We start from the raw sequence: 20,922 nt of genomic DNA on the forward strand, positions 1-20,922 counted from the left end.
TTACTTTTCTCTTGCTAAGGCACTGTCCTCTAAGCACAAACCTGGAGTATGAACAACAGAATTCAGGTTTACGAGACGAAAACAGCAAGAATGTCAGACGCTGTGGAAGCTCATCTGTGTCTCAAAACTAGGAAGTTCAAGAAGGAAAAGCAGAAATGGTGTGCCTTATCCACCCCACTTAGCAAAAGAGCTGCAGTTTAAACTGTCTGAAGTCACAAACTGTGTTAATATTTGAAGGGATGTGGGTGCTGGCTACTAGTACCATCAAAAACCTTCAGAACTGTTTTTACTGTATATGTTCATAACTTTAAAAAGTTAGTGGGGAGACTGATGAATGACTGTTAGAAGCCATTCTTATGTTTCACGTAAGACACGTGGTCAATATTTGTTTGTAGTGTTTAGTAAGCCATTCATTTCAGGTTAAGTGAAATCAATAAAAGGAAAGTATGTACAGATAGGTGATCTGGAGATTAAAGTTAGTCTTAAAGTATAAATAAAATATGGAAAGTATCTTTAAGAAACATTTTTTTAATAACACGCCCAAAAGGGTACTGGATACCCTCACTCTCCACTGTCCTATTTGCCATGCCCTTGTGCTCCAGGTGGCCTGTGGGGGCAGTTCAGGACCAGGGGACCAGTGGCAAGTCACCTACCTATCTCCACATCAGCCATCTCATTCCCTCTTGGACTATTCTACAGGGAGTGTCTCTCTTCTCTCTTTCAGCACACCGTGTGTGAGCCCCCTCCCCCAGAACACCCAGCTCAGTATTCACAACCACCATTAAAACAAAGCAAAACAAAACACATAAACAGAAAACACGTGGCTTATAGATCTCTCCCTCTGCTCCTGCCCACTCACGCTCCTGCATTTATGCGCTCCATGGGATACAACACTACACAAACATCGGATGGTGATACAAGTATTTTCTCTAGGATTGGATCAGGGATAATCTGGGGTAACAAAGAGTATAAATATTATTCATCACCTATTTTGGAAAAATTACAGCAAGTAATTCCATTACCCTAAATATAAATATTTCTGCAGAAACAAAGCCTATCAGAATTTAATCTTCACTCAAAACAAACCATTACCTGTGCTTAATGGACCAGAGCAGTTAAAGTGGCACCAAGTAACAGAACCAGTCTGAACATGTGGTCTGGAAATGCTAATTCACTGCAGAGCAAAGAACACACACCACTGACTCCCTTAATCTAATCAAGCTTTCTCAAGGCTGTAAATTCCGTGTGTTGCAAGCAAAGCCACTAAGTTCTCACCTACAAGTTGCTGCCTACCCAATTACTCCCATCTGTCACTAAATTTTTTTATATCACACTACGTCTTTGAAGATGGGTTGAGAGGAAGTGATGAAATGGTCTTTCAATCTCAAAGAAGAGGGCAGAGCTGAGGCACTGGCCGTCCACTGTTCAACCTGCCCCTCACTCTTCCCTCCACTACCCTGCAGGTTTAACTGTTTTGGACTGTTTTGTGCCCTCTCTCCTCTCTGATGCATCCTGGTGTGTACTTTTCCTTGTCACATTGGGTGAGGACAGCACAGTAGCCAGAGGTGACACAAAGACACAGCAGAACTGTTTTCAGGTGGTGGAAGTCAGACAATGTCTGTAGGCACTGAGAAACACAGCGCTTAGAATGGTAACGTCTGAAGACCCAACCTTCCCCATCAAGGCCTTAAAGGAGCTGCCCTCCATTACGGTCCTCCCGATCACAAACTCAGGTGCTGCTCAACATACTGTTTTCCCTCCATCCTTAAAACACTTAATATTTCACTTTTAAGACTTGAGTCTTTTTTAATGAAAGGGTTATCCTCAGATTCCAAAGGGATTTTTTTTGAAGTTTACTTATTTATTTTGAGAGAGACAGAAAGCGAGGAGGGGACGGGCAAAGAGAGAGGCAGGGAGAGAATCCCAGGCAGGCTCCGCACTGTCAGCGCAGAGCCCAACGTGCGGCTCCAACTCAAGAAACGGGAGATCGTGACCTGAACCAAAATCAATAGTTGGACACTTAACCCAGGAGCCCCCGAAGAGACTTTTTAAAAATGATAATTAGGGGCGCCTGGGTGGCTCTGTCGGTTAAGCGTCTGACTTCGGCTCAGGTCACGATCTCACCGTCCGTGAGTTCGAGCCCCGTGTCGGGCTCTGTGCTTACTGCTCAGAACCTGGAGCCTGTTTCAGATTCTGTGTCTCCCTCTCTCTCTGACCCTCCCCCATTCATGCTCTGTCTCTCCCTGTCTCAAAAATAAATAAAACGTTAAAAAAATAAAAAAAAATAATTAAAGTAATATCAAGAAGGCCTTCCTCTACCTTCATTCTTTGAAATACAAATATCACTTCCATAAATTATACAGTAGTGATTTCTAGTCAGTAGGCTGGACCAGACACAGTGTCTAGCCATATTCACTTCCATACTTAATTAAGGATGTGTGCAGTTGCGAGCAAGGAGAGAACTGTGGGTCCTTATAGAAAGAAATATAAACAAGGCCTGGACCAACAGGGACATCACCTGCATTTCACAGAGACAAACCTAGCAGTGGATTAAATGATGGGTGTGAAGAAAAGAATGAGAGGGAGACTTTTTCCTCAGGAGCTGTCTTAGCCACCTTGGGCCCAAGTTACCACGGGTGGCGTGACTTTCAACAAACACTTATTTCTCACAGTTCTGGAGATTGGGCAATCCAACGTCAAGAGGCCGACAGATCTGACGTCTGGTGAGGACCCACTTCCTGGCTTATCGACAGCCATCTTCTTGTTGTGTCCTCACGTGGCAAGGAGCAGAGAAAGCAAGCTCTCTCTGGACTCCTATGAGGGCACTAATCCCGTTCATTAGGACTCTACCTTCCTGACCTCATCGAACCCTAATTACATCCCAAAGCCCCCACTTCCTAATACCATCATATTGGGGGTAGAGTTACAATATATGAATGGGGGCCGCGAATACTTCAGTCCATAACAGGAACCCATAGGATCAGTGAGAAAGACACCGTAGGCACTAAAGGTTATGCCCCATGAGTGCCATGGTAGCAATCGGTCAAGTACACTTGGAACACAAAAGAGGGAGAACTCATTCTGCTTAGGGAAGGAACTCAGAAAAACTCCCATGGAAGAAATGATACGTCCACTAGGTATTGAAGAAGCAGCAGGAACCGACTAGGACAGTAAGTAAGGAGGGAATTCTTCAGACAAAATGTCTAAAAATCTCTAAATGCCTAGGGTGAATAAAACCAATTTACCAATTTTAATCAGAGCTCAACTAGACTTTTGGCTAGTGCTGAGGTGCCCCCAAAAGTTACTGGTTTTCAGTTTATCATGTATTTATGGCATCTACAAAACTGACCTAGTGAATCTGCAGAGGCAGCAGAATTTTTAGAACAGTACCAATGCTGAAAGGAAACTTATTAGTGTAGATTACCTTTACAGCCAGTTGCCCGTGTGCATCCTTCAAGCTCACCAAAGTTCTTGGGAAGCGTCATCTGCTGCCCTGAGCTTATGTTTCCGTAAATACTTTATCATTTTAATATAAATTGATAAAATCCAATTGATGTGCAACTACTTCTAAACTAAACCATTCTCAGTAAATCATTGAACACTTTACATGAACAGTAAGAGTTTTACAAGAGGATTTGTTATTCTTACCTCCATGGGAAAAGCTTTGAAATTAACTGTGTGCTCAGAACCGCGCTGGTTTTCTCTCCCCCAATGAAATCTAACTTCATACAGTTCAAATTCATGCCCTTGAGGCAATGGACCTCCTGATAGAACTGAAAAAAGAAAATTAAGTTCTGTTTAATTACATCTCAAACATATTCATCAGTATAGCATTCTAAACATGGGGAACATTTTTTGCCAGAAAGCTCTCATGAGCTCTACAGATTGAATTCATATAGCCAAAATGAGAAATATATTCTAACTGTGGGATGTGCTTACACTATCATATCGATACTAGATTTGAGTCTAGTGTTGAGGTTTCCCCAAAAGTTACCGATTTTCAGTTTATCATCTATCCACAGCATCTACAAAACTGACCTAGTGAATCTGCAGAGGCAGCAGAATTCTTACAACAGTAAGTTCAAAACTGAAGTTCAAAAACTGAAATACGTCGAAATGTTGCAGAACATCAACTTCTTGTGTCTTTCAGGTGAAGGAGTAGACATTGAAAACACACACAGTACCTACTCTCCCTGAGACTTACATTTAGCACTGCTCAGGAGACAAGAATAGAATCTGTGCCCTCAGACTGACCAATAATTTGTTATAAACCTGTCAATAAATTAAATCCATTAAAGATCATCCATTTGCACCAGACTTTCAATTTAAAAAGTGTAAGCTAACAAAATTTTCCATGAAAAGAATGATTATGGCCATATGATTTCTCAACAACAAAGTAACACTTGAAAACCTATTTACCATTTTAGAACCACAGACATGCAAGTGAAATAAAATTATGACAGAATATTAACAATGCTTAAAATGTCAACGTTTGGAAAAACGACATCAACGTTTGTTCTATGGGGGCCGTGTCTCTATGTCTTACTTCCAGATATAACCCAGAACTTTGTCCCAAACAAGAGCACCCTAAGGATGATGAAAAGTACATTTGTGTAAGAACCTGTCTTGAAGCAATAACATACTTTCCTTAAACATTCCGTGACAGCATACGAAAAAGCTTAGTTTATTACAGATGACCAATTTTGACATCAATGAAGGTTGTTTGCATTCTTCCTAAAAATAAATGTTAACACTAAATGGTATTGGCTAAGAATTGTAAGTTATTTTTACTCTTTCAGTTAGGAAGCTGAAAAAATTTACCTCTTCCCCCAAAAAGCAGTCTCTGTGAAAGAAATTAGCATTCACACTCGGGCCACCGTTGTGAAGGAAGCAATGGTGCCCAAGGATGAGTGCCACACAGAGGGACAGTTCTGCTGTCCATCCTTACTCCAAACCTCAAAGGAGAAGTAAGGGAGTTGGTGCAGCATTATTTGTTTGGCTGGTTCTTCATCTAATAACTTGTTCTAGAAACATGTTAGGGCTTCTGACATCCAGTACGTGTAATATAGCCAGAAGGCATAAATTAGAAGGAAGAGCAAAGGGAAAACAAAAGACAGAGACAGGTGCAGACGGGGAAATGCGGCTGCCACGCAAACGAGTGCCGTGAAATCCTTACCAAAAGTACCCTATAAATTTGGTTTTAAGCTTTCTACCAGCTCAAAGAAGAAAAAGAGCTATCAGCAGCAAAACACCACGATAATTTTCCAAGGATGTACACCTCACAACCAGCGGGGAAGGGAAGTGAGACACATGGTCTTTAGGAGAACACTACCTGGCACGATTTTAACGTTTTCCTCACGCTTGGTCTTATTTTAAATCGTACAACAAATCAGAAGAGTCAGTCGGTGTTAATCATCCCCATCGACAGGGGAGAAAACGTGGCCAAGAGGAGCAAAGTGTGACCAGCCCTGGGCACCCAGCTAGCTAGCAAACTTCAGGAGCCTGGGACTCCACTCTTCTGATCCACATTGCCCACTGACACAGGACAGGGGGATCCAAATCTCTGCATCTGTTTGCAGGAACTAAAAAAAAAAAAACCAATGAGTTCTTTAAGCTTGGATTTCTAAGCTGCAGTCCTTCTTTTGAGAACTACTACACCTCATCCTATTTTCCAGAACCATCAAAAAGAAAATGTAAATACATGGATCACAAAGGTTTACAGATGTCCCAAACTGCAGAGCAAGTGCATGGCATCGTGTCCAATAACCCATCCATGCTGTGGATGAAATGCTTCTATTTCAACCACCATGCCACAGTTTGTGAATAAAAATCATTCCTTTCCCTTGGCTGTCCAATGCTGGTCTTGAGAAAAACCAGGAAGGAAGTCTGGGCTGTACCCACTCCCAAAGGTGGAATGTACCCCACCTCCTAAACCAAAAAGAATAAATGGGAAAAAGCTTCTGGTACGTCCCGTGCCACACCCCAGCCTGCATCATCAGAACTAGAAAACATACCCCTCACCATGCACAGCTACAGCCCGACCTGAGGCCTGCTGGGGGGAGACGGGTGTTCTCTCACTCTCTACTCTTTCAATAGAAGGCAAAAATGGTCTTAGAGGAGGCTTAGCTCCACGTTGCTAAAGAAAAAGAAAGGGTAGCATCGTGAAATGAAGCACATGTGAAATGGGAAAGAGGATTTTAAAAAATCTTTCCCCAAAACCTCTTTTCAGGGCGCACTCACACACACACACACACACACACACACACACACACACACGCAGTGTTTCTGAACTGTTACAGGGCAGTCCACCAATACTCTCCTATAGAAAAGGAGGAAGCGGACCTTAAGTGATTTCAGGGGACCAAAATACAACCTCCACCTGATCGATGCCTGATATTTCTTCAACAGGAATGAAAGTCTTTAGTTTGAAACTTGAGGACAGAGCTGATATTTTGACCTGTGTCTTCATAGGGAGAAATTCCAGGCCCCCAGGGGTTTATTTACTCATCCTTTCAACTAGTATTTTTATACCAGGTACCATATTAAATACTTAAGATACCCTGACTATGATAAAACCGACAAAATTCACTAGCCCCATGGGTCTTACATTCTATTGGATAAAATGCAAATTCACGCATTAATGCTGAGTATGTGGTATTTAGTCCCTACCTGGCAGGTTTGTTAGCTGTGAAGTCATTATGTTCAATAAAATTATAATGAAACAAGAGCCTCATGGGTCTTACATTCTATTGGGTTGAAAATAAACACAAAGGAGGGAAGCATTTTGCCCAGGCCTGGTCCCCAGGGAGGGGTGACAAAGACGCAGCTTTCGGCCAGCACTCAGGCCCTGGGTACCTTTCACTTTTGCTGCAGATGAATAATCCAAAGTTAAACCACACTAAAATCACATGGCTGTGCAAAGCCATAAAAAATGACAAAATACTGACTTCAGAATTTTATGAGGTGCCAAGTAAAAGCATTACCTGTTCATCCCCCAAGAATGATTGCATCTATAGACTAAAAATAAATAGTAGCTCTGTTTTACCCATTTGGCAACATCCTCTTAGGCTCCCTTTTCCTAGCCTATTTTTTCATAAGGAAACTAGTCATACCAAAAGCGGTATACTCTCCTTACATTAATGCGTATCAAATTTTGCTGAGTGATATTCTGTCACCACGTGGCAGGTTTATTAGTTGTGATGTCATTATGTTCAATAAAATTACACTGAAACAACATGAAAGTCACACTGATGACACATTGCATTTCCTTAGAATAGCACACTCGTGGAAAGAATATAAAATAAACCAATGCAATTGCCACCGTCTGCATTTTCTCTAACAGGCATGGCTATTATGCTTATCCACATAAAAAGCGCTCCTTTCAGAAGCCTCTGCAGAATTTGAGAATCCCATAAAGACATGATATAGAAGCATTTACCCAGGTCCAACTAAGCTTCCACAATCCTCTGCCGAAGACAAATTTTCCAGACAGTTCAAAGGCTACTGATCAAGGCTTATTCCCCCTCATTTCATTTGAGTTTAACACACGTTTTGAGATACACTCCATGCCCAGCTCCGTGCTGACCACCAAGAATCTCAAAAGAAGGACACAGGCTCAGGGCTAGCAAGACATTCTCAGTGCTTCGTGAACTTAATACTGTAGTTTAAACAGATTACATCAAAAGCAGTAAGAGAAAGCGCCAAGGAACCGGGAGGATACCAAGCAAGAGCCACGCCAAAACCAACGGGGCGTCAGAAAGTCATGGAACGCTTTCCAGAGGAGATAACTAAGCAGAGTCTGGAAGATCAGGCCGAGAGAAGTGAGCGACTGAGTGTGTTTCAAGAGCAAAAAGGTAGGCTTCAAGATGTGAGCCCCGGGAGGGGACTTGTAGGCTGTACCTAAGAGCTGGAGTTTATCACAGAGGGAATCACCGATAGCTTTTAAGCAGAGAACTAATATTTTTTTGCCCTTTAAAATACTACTCCCATACCTTCCTGCACAGTGGACCATCAAAGGACAAGCCTAAGTGGCTGGCTGTCCCAGCTCAGGCAGACACGGTGAGGCCAGGAGACAGAGCCTGACAGAGCCTTATCTCCAACACGGAGGGAAACCCACGTTAATGGTCCCTGATGTGTCCCCCAAAGGATCTCAAGACCCAAAGAGCTCATTCTCGACAGGTCTACCTGGACGGTGGACCATCAGAGGGCAAGCCTAACCGGTTAGCTGTCCCAAGAGAAGAGCCTGCCAGAGTCACATCTCCAACATGGAGGGAAACCAATGTTAATGGTCCCTGATGTGTCCCCCAAAGGATCTCAAGACCCAAAGAGCTCATTCTCGACAGGTCTACCTGGACGGTGGACCATCAGAGGGCAAGCCTCACCACCTGGCTGTCCCAGGAGACAGAGACTGCCAGAGCCATATCTCCAACATGGAGGGAAACCAATGTTAAGGTCCCTGATATGTCCCCCAAAAGATCTCAAGACCCAAACAAACAGCTCATTCTCGACAGGTCTGAAGGTTTCATAACCTCAGTTTAAATTTTAAGGAATCCAAAAGGTAGTCATAAAACATTCCAAAAATAGTATAAATTAGTTCTTTTTTAGCATTTGAAGGCACAAATGCAAAAATCAATTATTTTATGGTCTTTAGCTTTTAACCTACACTTTCATTTCATATAAAAGAACAAATATCATCAGCTTTTAAGAGCGGACATAACATTGACAGTAGGGGGAGGAGGCCAGTTAGGTTGCTCTGTATAAGCAAAGTGAGACAGATTAAGGCAATTTTCCAGGTGATGCAAGACCCCCAAAGTTAGCTAATAATAAGTATAATCAGAAAGAAATTCAACCCTGACATCCCTATAAATAAACGATACAGAGCCACTTCCTAAGTGAAAATAACTTAAAGATATTTTTGACAACTTCATCTTTAAATCAGCAAGGCTGTTAAGAAGCACTATAAAAAGTTGTCATGTTTTTGGTGGGGGGGGGGGAAGCATGATTGACAATAAAAGTAATCTAGTCTAAATTTAATATTGAGAATTATAAAAGACCCAGAAGTAAAATTTTCTAATTAAGGTTTCTATAATAAGTTACTGCGAAGGGTACAAATGACCTGTCCTGATTAGCAATCTCTCCCATACTGACGGCCCGTTAAAAATGTCATTACCCTTAACACACTGTTTGTCGTCAGAAGGAAAGACATTCTATTCCAGAAGCTTGGCCAGTCTCACGCTTTTTCGTGACTTAAGTATTAAACCACTCAGGCTATAGAAATCTACAGTGCTATTTTTATACTTAAGCTACTTTTCATACCGCTGTAAGATGTCTGATTTTAATTTGTGCACACTAAACGTTACGATTCCTGCAGTACAGGGATTCCCGTGTCCTACAGGGAAATGGAGCCGTCTATGTGGCAGCCTCAGTAAAATGCCCCATAGTCAAGAGACAACAGGACCTGGAATGTGGTGCTCGGCTCAACCCACGTTAGAAGGCACTCTGTCACCTTGAAATACGCACAAAGGGTGAAGCACAGTGACAGGATCCAAAGTGTGGTCCAGTCACAGGGGCTCCACCCCAGCGCACGTCTCTGACGATTCCCATCTTTGCCATTTCACGGAATCAGTCACCGAAGCCCTGTGGATGGCATCTCAGAACCACCCCCTGCCCCCGCCCCTTGTCACCCCTGCCTTTCCAATGGCACTCCCAACACAGCAGCTGTTTTGGTTAACTTAATCTCTTGCGATAACTTTCAAACTGGCTCCCGACCTCTCCCAGATCCCATCTTACTTGGTATGGCCGGGTTAATTTTCCTAAAACATATTCTACAGAGGAAAAAAAAAAAAAGGTTATACTCTTTACACCTGGCTCCAGATCCCTCATGAGTTTGCTCCAACACAGCCACTCCATTTATAGATTAACCTCATTTAACACGAATGAATCTTTTCTTTCAGTTATACTTCAGGATTCACTTCTCCTCATCCAACGTCTACACCTTCCCATATATCTTATGTCTTTTCTGCTTACTGCCCTCTCTCCCCATACACATTCCAATCATCCCAATCCAAATGCTCTTCAGTCTTTGTGTTTTCTGCAAATGCTACTTCCTGAGCCAATCCTCCCCTAATAATGTCAGCCAAAAATAATCTCTCCCTTACACCTATCTTTCACGATCCACCACTGCAAACTTCTTTTTTAAACGTTTACTTTATTTATTTTTTTTTTTAAATTTTTTTTTCAACGTTTATTTATTTTTGGGACAGAGAGAGATAGAGCATGAACGGGGGAGGGGCAGAGAGAGAGGGAGACACAGAATTGGAAACAGGCTCCAGGCTCTGAGCCATCAGCCCAGAGCCCGACGCGGGGCTCGAACTCACGGACCGCGAGATCGTGACCTGGCTGAAGTCGGACGCTTAACCGACTGCGCCACCCAGGCGCCCCTAAACGTTTACTTTAGAGAGAGAGGGGAGAGAGAGCATGAGCAGGGGAGGCGCCGAGAAAGAAGGAGATAAGAGTATTTGATGCGGGCTCTGCACTGAGAGTGGAGAGCCCGATACGGAGCTTGAACCCATGACCCGCAAGATCACGCGTGACCTGAGCCAAAATCAAGAGTCAGGTGCTTGACCAACTGACCCACCCAGGCACCCCCACCACTGTATGCTTCTTGAAGGCAGGGTGCAGGCCTGATTTATATTTACCCGATCCAAGAAGGGTAATACCTTACAAAAAAGGTAAAACAAAGATTGCCACCTGCACCTTGGCAAGCCAGATAAAACCAGCGTGAGAAGCCAATGCATACTGCTGAGTGAAAGAACGAAAGAAGCCAATGTAGGATCCCAACTAGAAGACATCCTCAAAAATGCAGAACTACAGTGAAGGTAAAAAGATACTAACACAATTCTTAGGCCCATTCCTAAATATGAATAAAGAGCCAGAGATAACTAGACATTTGAGAAGACCGCTCATCTTAAAAACAGAGACCAAACAGATAGAAGAAAGAACCCAGAATAAGCGGAGACATAGAACAGAAAAAAAGCAATAGAGAAAAGAATGGAGAAAGAGCCTGCATTTATGAAATAATTTTCAGAAGGTATACTTGGTCAACTAAAAAAAAAAAATCATAGAATAAGCATTTTCTTATTAAAAATGTAAGAGCAGGGGCACCCGGGTGGCTCAGTTGGTTGAGCGTCCGACTCTTGATTTTGGCTCAGGTACTGATCCCATGGTTTGTGGGTTCGAGCCCCGCATTGGGCTCTGATGCTGACAGCATGGAGCCTGCTTGGGATTCTCTCTCTTACTCTCTCTCTCTCTGCCCCTCTCTCACTCAAACATTCTCTCTCTCCGTCTCTCAAAAATAAACTTTAAAAAAATTTAAGAGCAGAAATGAAAATTTTAATAGACCGAAAGGCATAAGTTGAGGAAATCTACCAGAGAGTAGAACAAAAAAACAAGAATATGAGTTACAAAAGAAGAAAATAAAGAAAAAACAGAAAACTTATCAATAATGTAAGAAAAGAAGGTATACTTCGACAACTAAAAAAAGTCATAGAATAAGCACCCTTCTTTTTTTTATAATGTTTATTTTTGAGAAAGAGAGAGAGACAAAGAGCACAAGCAGGGAAAGGTACAGAGAGAGGGAGACACAGACCCAAACCAGGTTGCAGGCTCTGAGCTGTCAGCACAGAACCCAACACGGGGCTCAAATTCATGAGCCTCAAGACTATGACCTGAGCTGAAGTCAGATGCTTAACCAACTGAGCCACCCAGGCGCCCCAGGCACAATTTTCTTAGAAGTTAAAAAGGTTAGAGCAGAAATGAAAAGTTTGATAGAAAGACTGAAAGATATAAATTGAGGAAATCTACCAGAAAGTAGGACAAAAGAAAACAAAACAAAAATATGACTTGCAAAAGAAGAAAATAAAAAAAAGCAGAAAACTTATTAAATAATGCAAGAAAATTTCTAAAAAATGACAGACACAATTATTCTGATCAAAAGGCACACCAAGTACCCAGGCCAGACACACACACGGTATCCAAACATTTAGCCCTCACATGCCCTTCTTCCCAGGAAGTTACTGGAAGTAGACCACAGGAGGGAAAAAACCTAGAAACTCCCTGAAATGAGGGATCAACCTCAAAAGTGGATGTCCAGCATCCAGGAAACATGGGCTTGGACACAAGAGACCAGCAAAGGAACTCTCTAGGCATAAGGTGCAGGCAGCTGCAAGTGATGACTACAGGGCAGGCCTGGAGAGCATGCGGTCCAAGTGGGGCAGAAGAAGGGAGGAGAGGCCTCCAAGGGAGGGTGGAAGGACCTCTTGATGATCTGCCATCTGTCAGGAGTCTGGAAATGAAATCACGAGAGATAAAGCTGCAATTAAATAAATAAAAATGCATGAACTCCAGGGGAGAAAAACTCCATATCGTTCAATAAAGGAAACAGAATCTAGTCTCAGCTGGAAACAACAGCCACACAGTCATAATGGTAAAAAAAAAAATAATGCAGGGGCGCTGGGGTGGCTCAGTGGGTTAAGCATCTGACTCCGACTCAAGTCATGACCTCGTGGTCTGTGAGCTTGAGCCCTGCATCGGGCTCTGTGCTGACAGCTCAGAGCCTGGAGCCTGCTTCGGATTCTGTGCCTCTGTCTCTGTCTGCCCCTCCCCTGCTTGTGCTGTGTCTCTCTCTTTCTCAAAAATAAATAGACATTACCAAAAAAAAAATTTTTTTATTAATGCATATTCTTTAAATAAAAATTGCAATTTAAGTATACAGGGACAACAGAGGGGCAAAACCACAATGGGGAGGAGAATAAGAGAACCAGCCTCATTCTCCATGGCAAGGAGTCCATGGAGATCTTAAATGTCAAAGCATGACAGTAGATACGTATCCGTAAAGGATGAAGGAGAGAGCAGGAGAAATGGCTAAGAGCTACAAGTGGCTGTCACCAGGGCAAAAAGCTTTTTTTGCGTGGGGAAGGGTATAACCAGGCACAGAGAGAAACATGTAGTACTAGTCAGCTATTTAAATTACAGCTATGTTCTATTTTGATACAGATAACACTTGAATTAAATAAATAAATGACAGGGTGTTTGGGGCTTACAGACTACTCCTTTGAGAAGCTCAAATATCCTAAGGGGGGAAAAAATGGTCCAGACATGGTACTTTTTTCTTTGGTTGTTACTTGTTTTTTAAGTTTGAGAAATACTAAAAAGGAGGAAACAAGGAAGAAGAAATTGTTATGGCAGCAAGGAGACAGGGCATCTAAAGGAGAAAGCTCCCTAAGGAGGCAGGAGGAAAGGGTGTGGAACATGTGTCTCCAAATTAGGCTAGGACAGCCGTAGAGAGAGCTCTGCCCGGCTGGTCAGGGGTCAGGGGTGGAAGGTGGAGGGACCCTGAAAGGGAAAATCTTGCGGGTAGAGAGTTGAGACAATGCTTGATAGTGTCTGTTCTGGGCTAAGAGAGGGGGCCAAGGAAAATCGTGAAGGGACCAGAAGGAAATGTTAAATTCAATTCCATCACGTTAAATCGGCTCTAACAGCAGAGTATTTGTACTCAGCCATCCCTCTGTGCTCCCATATTTCGTAACACTTCCACTAGCATTTACACTAATGCTTTAAAGAATTGTGTTTTGGGGTGTCTGCATGGCTCAGTCGGTTGAGCGTCTGACTTCAGCTCAGGTCATGACCTCACGGTTTGTGAGTTCAAGCCCCGCATCGGGCTCTGTGCTGACAGCTCGGAGCCTAGAGCCTGCTTCGGATTCTGTGTCTCCCTCTCTCTTTGCCTCTCCCCCCTTGTGCTGTCTCTGTCTCTCTCAAAAATAAATAAACATTAAAAAAAGAAAATTTAAAGGATCGTGTTTTTCACTAAACTACGAATCCTGGAGAACAGTCTTATCTATTTGTATACAACCTATACTCACTCACCACAGTGCTGATGTGCAATGCATTTTTGTTGTATAGATTTATAAATGTTTATTTCCAGAAATACCAAGGCATGTCAACATACCAATACACATTTATTATTACCTTCAAATGTTTTTCATAAACCAGAACAGTCAGCATTTAGTAACTGTACTGTGTTCTTAAAAAGCACCACATAATGTCTCTCCTGGATACCCTCCCCCACAAAATCTTACTTAAATCCAAATTTATATCTGAAGCGGTTTCTCTTTGACTACATATAGTAACACCTACAATCTGTTTGATGATGTCCATACCTTCACTAAACTCAGAACAGCAGGGAAAACTACATCCATCTGTGACTAGCTCATGGACTCTAAATTAAAGTTCAGGAACAGTCACAATGAGTTAAAAAAAAAAAAAAAAAAGAAAGGGGAGGGCACCTGGGTGGCTCAGTCGGTTGAGCGTCCGACTTTGGCTCAGGTCATGATCTCGCAGTTGACGAGTTCAAGCCCCGCACCGGGCTCTGTACTGACAGCTCAGAGCCTGAAGCCTGCTTCCAATTCTGTGTCTCCCTCTCTCTCTGCCTCTCCCCTGCTCATGCTCTGTCTCGATCTCAAAAATAAAGATAAACATTTAAAAAAAAAAATCCACCATTGGAAATCAGTACCTGCCCTGCCAAATAATAAACCTAAAGATTTTATGGGTTGAAATATAAAATTTATTAATTCGGAATTAATTTGGGCACAGAGGATCTCTGCTCATTAGTATTTCCTAGCATTTCAACATACTCCAATTTTATATTCTTACCAAGAGAGAAATAAAACTATTATTAAGAAAAACATTAATATGCATGCTAATTTTTCAAAATTCTTTCCTCTCTCCTACGTTTTTTTTTTTCTTTCCAACGTTTATTTATTTTTGGGACAGAGAGAGACAGAGCATGAACGGGGGAGGGGCAGAGAGAGAGGGAGACACAGAATTGGAAACAGGCTCCAGGCTCTGAGCCATCAGCCCAGAGCCCGACGCGGGGCTCGAACTCACGGACCGCGAGATCGTGACCTGGCTGAAGTCGGACGCTTAACCGACTGCGCCACCCAGGCGCCCCCCTCTCTCCTACGTTTAAGCCAACTTTCTTGACAATTTCCAACACCTTTTCCACAAAACATTTCAGATCCATCTCAGGTGAGTTCAAAGGGGAGGGGAAGAATTAAAAATAAAAACAGGAGTTTTGTTGGCCATTTAAGTCTTTTACTAAGTTTAGAGATGTTTTTGATTGCTATTAGTTGAAATTCTTCTTGTCACTTTCATATAGTAGAGAAAATTAATTTGAAAAGTTTACCCTGAATGCCAGATTAGGTAAAAAAAATCCTAATCTTTAGTTTCACCAAGCAGTGAAAGAAGAGAATAATTATCTGAACGAGTTAAGCCAAACAACAATTTAGGACAAAATGCAAATTAGTACACCTGCATATACTTTTCCTCAAATCCCACCAAGTTTAAGTCGACCAACTAAGGGTGTTCCAGCAAGATCATACAACACAGAACAACCAAACTGCCATCTTCATTATTTCATCCTTTTATCCTTTCAAAAATGTTTTCTAATATACCTGATTTTGACTTCAGGATAACCTGAATGGTATGTCCATCATTGGTCACTTCGCAGTCTCGGCAGACCACATAATTTGGGGAGAGGCGGACATCCAGAAGTGAGGGGTCATATCTAGCTTCTCTTGAGTTTAGGTTAATGGGAGACTGGTATTCCCCATTAGCATCGGGAAACACCAAGCCCCACTCCACACCTAAGGACAAAATGAAGCAAATTTAGAACAGGTTTTAAAAAGTTCCGGTAAAATTTAACATGCAAAGGCTAATTTAAACACTGCTTATGATCCTTGATGGATGAAATACGATAAATGTGGAAGAACTTCTGCATTCATATTCCGAATGATCTAAAGCTATCAAATACATACATAAAATCCCGGACTAACAAAATAGCCTATTTGTATTTGTCCACATAGATGTAATCCTTTATGACTCTAGGAAGGCTAGCTCATCTTTAAGTGATTAAAAAAACAGTAATTCCACAAAATTTTTTTCTGCTCATGAGTTCAATTACATGCACTACTGGGGAAATACCTGTAACTCAACTTGCTCGATGAGAGCCAAAACCACTAAATCTGATGCTAGTGAATGAACACCTCTTTAACAGAATGCAAAGACGGTAATTTTGAAGTGGATATATGTACATATACCCACACCTATATCTTCACGCAATACAGACTCATATTCTCTTTCCCTATTTTATAATTAAAGTCAAAAATTCCACATCTGTTTCAACACCAGCCCCCGTGGTCACATGTATGAGGACTCCTACATCTTCCGGCATAAATGTAGCAAGCAAAACTTTTTAAGAAGTCAGCCCCCTTCGGACCAAACCCGCTGACCGAGCTTGAAATCCAGGCCTTCTTTAGAAAGAGCGGAACACTGTTAGTTTCCTTCACGAACCGAGGGGCGGCAAGGACACTTTCTGCCCGTAGGGTGGTCGCGGCAGCACCGTGCACCCGAAGGTGCTGAGCGACACGTAACGCCGCTCTTCGCGGGCCCTCGGCGCGCGCACAGAAGTGTTCCGGGGCGGCCGAAGGCTGGCCCTCCAAACCGCCGCAGGTGCCAGCCGCCGCGGGGCAGGAAGCCGGGCTCCCCGACGCGAACGCGGACGGCGGGCACGCCCTCTCTCCTGGAGCCACTTCCACCAGTGGAGCGGGTGCGAGCGACAGACACGCACGTGGGAGAGCGGGGCTCAGCGGGGACCCCGCGCTCGGCGGGGCGCACGCGCGGCGCCCGGGACCCCGGGACCCCGGACACCCCGCCCGACGCGCGTCCGGTTACCTTCTTCGTAGCCCCACTCCACCCCCTCCTCCTCTTCCTCTTCGTCCTCCTCCTTCTCCGGGAAGGCGACTGAATCTTCGATGAAGCTCAGGTCAGCCATGGGAAGGCCGTGGGTCCCCTCGGCGCTCTCGCGCCGCCGCAGGGAAGCGGGCAGGAGTGGGACCGTGAGCGCGTGTGAGTGCGCGCGTGCGAGGGTGCGGGTGAGCCAGTGGGGGGTGTGAGCGCGCTCGTGGGGGCGTGAGCGCGCGAGGCGGGCGCGGGCCGAGCCCGACTTTTCGGGCGGCGGGCGCTGCGAGAGCGTCCCGAGTCCCCGCGGAGCGCGAGTGGAGCCGCGGCTCCGGGAGCGGCAGCCGGCGAATTATAAACCGGACGGGGGCGTGTCTGGTACGGGAGGATCCGCCCCGCTCGCTCCGTGGCCCCCGCGCAGGGGGGCGGACGGCGGGGAAAGGCCTCGGGGCTACCGGGCCCCACCGGGGAAACTGCAGAAGCCCCGCCCCCTACCTGCGTCGTCGCCTCCCCGCGGCCGGCTCTCCCACGCTTTACCTTCCAGGAGCCCGCGAGTCACCCAGACCTACCCTCGGGCTCCCCCGCGTGCGGGGCCTTGACCCGGGGCTTTCGACCTCCGTCTACTTCATTTAGGCTTTACTGCAGGAAATGCCCAAAAGAAAAAAGGTGGGGGAGGAGGTCGGGGAGAGGCGAGATGAATTGCCTTGAGTAGGAGAAAGAGAGGACTGGGAGACCTCAAGAAAAAAGTTTCCCACTCCCGATCTTTATTATTGGCGGTTTACTATATAATTCGCCCTTGAAGGATGACGGAAACGGGAATGGAAAAATTCCCGAGAAACTTGTAGTTCCTACAACCATTTCGGACAAAATTGTTTTAATCTAGAGAAGTAAATATAATCCGGGGAATTTTTTCCATTAAAAAAAATTATCTCAAAAGCAAGAGTAGTGAAAAGCAATAAAGAAAGGGCGTGTGGTTTTACTTTCAGAGTCTGGGGTGCTGCTGCAGGCGCAGCTTGCTGTGCACACCGCTCCCAAAATGCCTCGTGAAAGCATGTAAATAATGAAATGCACACATTGCGTAACAGGAACTTTCCTGCTCCGTAGAGGTCCCATTGTTACCTTACACGTGCTTCCCAATGAGTTCATGCCTTCGGCCCCCTGTTTCAATGCATTTTTTTTATTTTTTTTTCAATGTTTATTTATTTTTGGGACAGAGAGAGATAGAGCATGAACGGGGGAGGGGCAGAGAGAGAGGGAGACACAGAATCGGAAACAGGCTCCAGGCTCTGAGCCATCAGCCCAGAGCCTGACGCGGGGCTCGAACTCACGGACCGCGAGATCGTGACCTGGCTGAAGTCGGACGCTTAACCGACTGCGCCACCCAGGCGCCCCATGTTTCAATGCATTTTAAAAGCCCAAGCTAATAATCCCTGAGCAGGTGAACTCCATATTTTTAGAAAGTGTACATACATAAGTTCAGAATTGATCCGTAAGCAAAATGTGTTTTTATATGCTCTGTGCGCGCACCAAAATGTCTGTTAGCAGTTTGAGTAGCTGGTTCCTAAATCATAGCATCCACGACGCAAAGTATTAACCATTTTCACCGAAGTTCTTCTAAAAGGAACATTCCCTTTCTCTTTCCATTGTTGAATACCTTTTCACAATGCCGACATTTTCCTTAACGTTTCTTGCTAGAGGTATGTTCACACGTTAATCAAATGCCGCAGCTAGTGGAACCTGTAGAAGATAATAAAATCATTTTGCCACCCTGAGCTCATGAGCAACGTGCATTCCCCTGCACCCCACACATGCACAGATGCCAAACTGTAGCCCTGTGTGACCACCAATTTCATTTAAAGCATCCGATGAATTATGGAGATGTTTACCAAACCAGAGAACAGCAAATCACCATGGCAAAAAGGTCAGTGTTCCATGAGTAAACGGTGTGCCATGTTTACAGCAGATAGGCTGAAAGATTGGATTACCAATATTGAATTTTGCAGCTAATAGACTATTTTGTATATAGCCAACAATATATCACTATTTATAAATGCAGTTAACTACTAGACAAACATACGTTTTCCCATATTTATTCTTTCTGAATTATTCAGCATCATGTGTATAACGCAGCTCCTCACCGCAAGCCTAGGATACCCTACCCAGTGACATATGAGCCATTACACTGTGCATCCAAATATTCAATTAACAGCCTTAATTGCTTTGAGACTGTGTGCTTCAGATTTCTGCTAATTAACAGCACCTTAAGACCTCTTCTCAGGTCCCTGTACTATATTATCACTAAAGATGGAATTTCTATTTCTAGCTATTATAAGGTATTTGTCACCATAAAACCTAAACACACAGACCGAAGATATAGGCCAATTCTTTGATTTATAAACTAGAGCAAGCACACCTAAATCTAATATCAGAGAATCTAAAAATATCCCTGCTCTATATTATGAACATAAGTACTCCACATACCCCTGCATGTAATTTTAAAATATTTCAACCTAATAGCATATTTGATTCCTTAAATTAACTTTCTATGGCTTGCTTTATAGTGTTTGCATAACTGAGGTCAAACCACATCAGTAGAACAATTTATTAAAACTAAGACCTATATAACTATTACTATTTGATACTAAGAAAACAGAAATAGAAATAACTAAAAGGGACAAACTGATCTAGATGTCACAGGAACAAAGAGGCACTAAGATGGCTTCACGGCATCCCTGACTTACACACCCCTCTCCTCCCAATCTTCCCCCATCCTTTGCCTACCTTACCCAGACTTCCTCCTTGTGTTGTTGAGTTTGGGCTCTAGACGAGTCATGAACAATTATTACATTCTTCTTGTGTACCTCTTATGCTCTGGGAGCACCTCAAGGACAGCGCTAACCTATGGATATCAGATGGCTTCTAACCAGATTATAAATTTCTAAACTTCAGCGACCATTTTTGTTCCTTCCTGTGTACCGCTCTGCACTGTGCACTGTGGGAGACCCCAAAATGAATAGCACTCTTTCTGCCCACAGAAATTCACAATCAGTCCCAAGAAATCTTGGGATGGGGGGGCGGGGGATCAGTCAATAATTAACTATAATAAAGGCGATATATTTAATAGAAATGCAAATACCATTACATGCAAGGAAGATGCAATTCATACAGATGGGAATGATCAAGGAGAGTTTCTTGGAAAAGATGGCTTTTAAGGCAAATGAAAAAGGCTGAGTAGGATGTAGAAGGCAGTGAGTGAGCCAATAGCATTTTAAGCACAAGTAATGATACCAAATCACGAAGTGCTCTTTGTGGACCCACTTTTCCATTAAGTATCTTCCGTGACCTGCCAAGACCAATCTAGATTACTCAGAAAAAGTATGCTTCAATGGGATTGTGACTGGAGTAAGACACTTCTTGGGTTTAGTTTGTCTGATTTTCGTTTTGTCAGTGAAGACATTGTTAACCTGAAAAACAAAACGGTCAGCCATTTTACCAGCAAAAATAGATTTATTCAGGAATATCAGAGAATTGTGATTCAGAAAAGGTAAGCTGTGGCAAAACCATACACAAGTCCAACAAACATAGGAGAGGAACACTACTTTATGGAGAAAGAGGAGGTGGGAAGGGGTTGTTTTGAATGAAAGTCCATTGGAGAAAAGCGAGAGTTCAAGATGATAATGGTTTCTCATTGGCTGAGTTGCAAGGTGGTTCATTTCTTGTAGGAGATACAATGAACCATCAGTCCCTATCGGGGCCCGTAATTTATGATTCTTTCCTGTGAACAGTTCTTCTGTTCGAGTCTGTAATTGACAATTCTTCCTATGATAGACATTTGAGTGATGTCTCCCCCTGCTGTGCTCCCCCCTGGCTTCCCAACTCCATTTTAGTGAATTTTCCCTGGATTAATTTTCACAACATCAAAATTTTCCTCATTACGTATTTTGATGTCTGAAACTTTCAAGTTTTGCTTTGAGGCAAGAAGTTCTGATTCGTTCACATTTTTTACCTTACCAGATTAATTGCATATTTTGCCTACTTAAAGTTTTGTTAATCACCCTACCTTTGTTTGATCTCTCCTTGATCTTTTGTCTTCAGAACCATCAGCTTTCAGTGTTCAGGTTCTGGGTA

At 43.4% G+C, this 20,922-nt stretch overlaps 1 protein-coding gene across 2 annotated transcripts in view; it reads right to left on the minus strand.

Moving 5' to 3' along the window:
• CA8 (carbonic anhydrase 8) overlaps positions 1-17,061 on the minus strand; it is a 90,247-nt gene extending 73,186 nt beyond the window's left edge. For both annotated transcript variants that reach the window (XM_047073971.1, XM_047073970.1), the window contains exons 1-3: positions 16,789-17,061; positions 15,510-15,701; positions 3,649-3,773 (exon numbers count right to left, since the gene is read on the minus strand). In XM_047073971.1, coding sequence (XP_046929927.1) covers positions 3,649-3,773; positions 15,510-15,701; positions 16,789-16,888 — 417 coding nt within the window. In that variant the 5' untranslated portion in view covers positions 16,889-17,061. The remainder of the gene's footprint in view (positions 1-3,648; positions 3,774-15,509; positions 15,702-16,788) is intronic.
• Positions 17,062-20,922: the final 3,861 nt, after the last annotated feature.

This window comes from Lynx rufus, unplaced genomic scaffold (genome assembly GCF_022079265.1).
Source record: "Lynx rufus isolate CCGP_SWC_20201006 ecotype Redwood Valley unplaced genomic scaffold, mLynRuf1.p SCAF_12, whole genome shotgun sequence".
In the NCBI taxonomy this organism is placed as follows: Eukaryota; Metazoa; Chordata; class Mammalia; order Carnivora; family Felidae; genus Lynx; species Lynx rufus.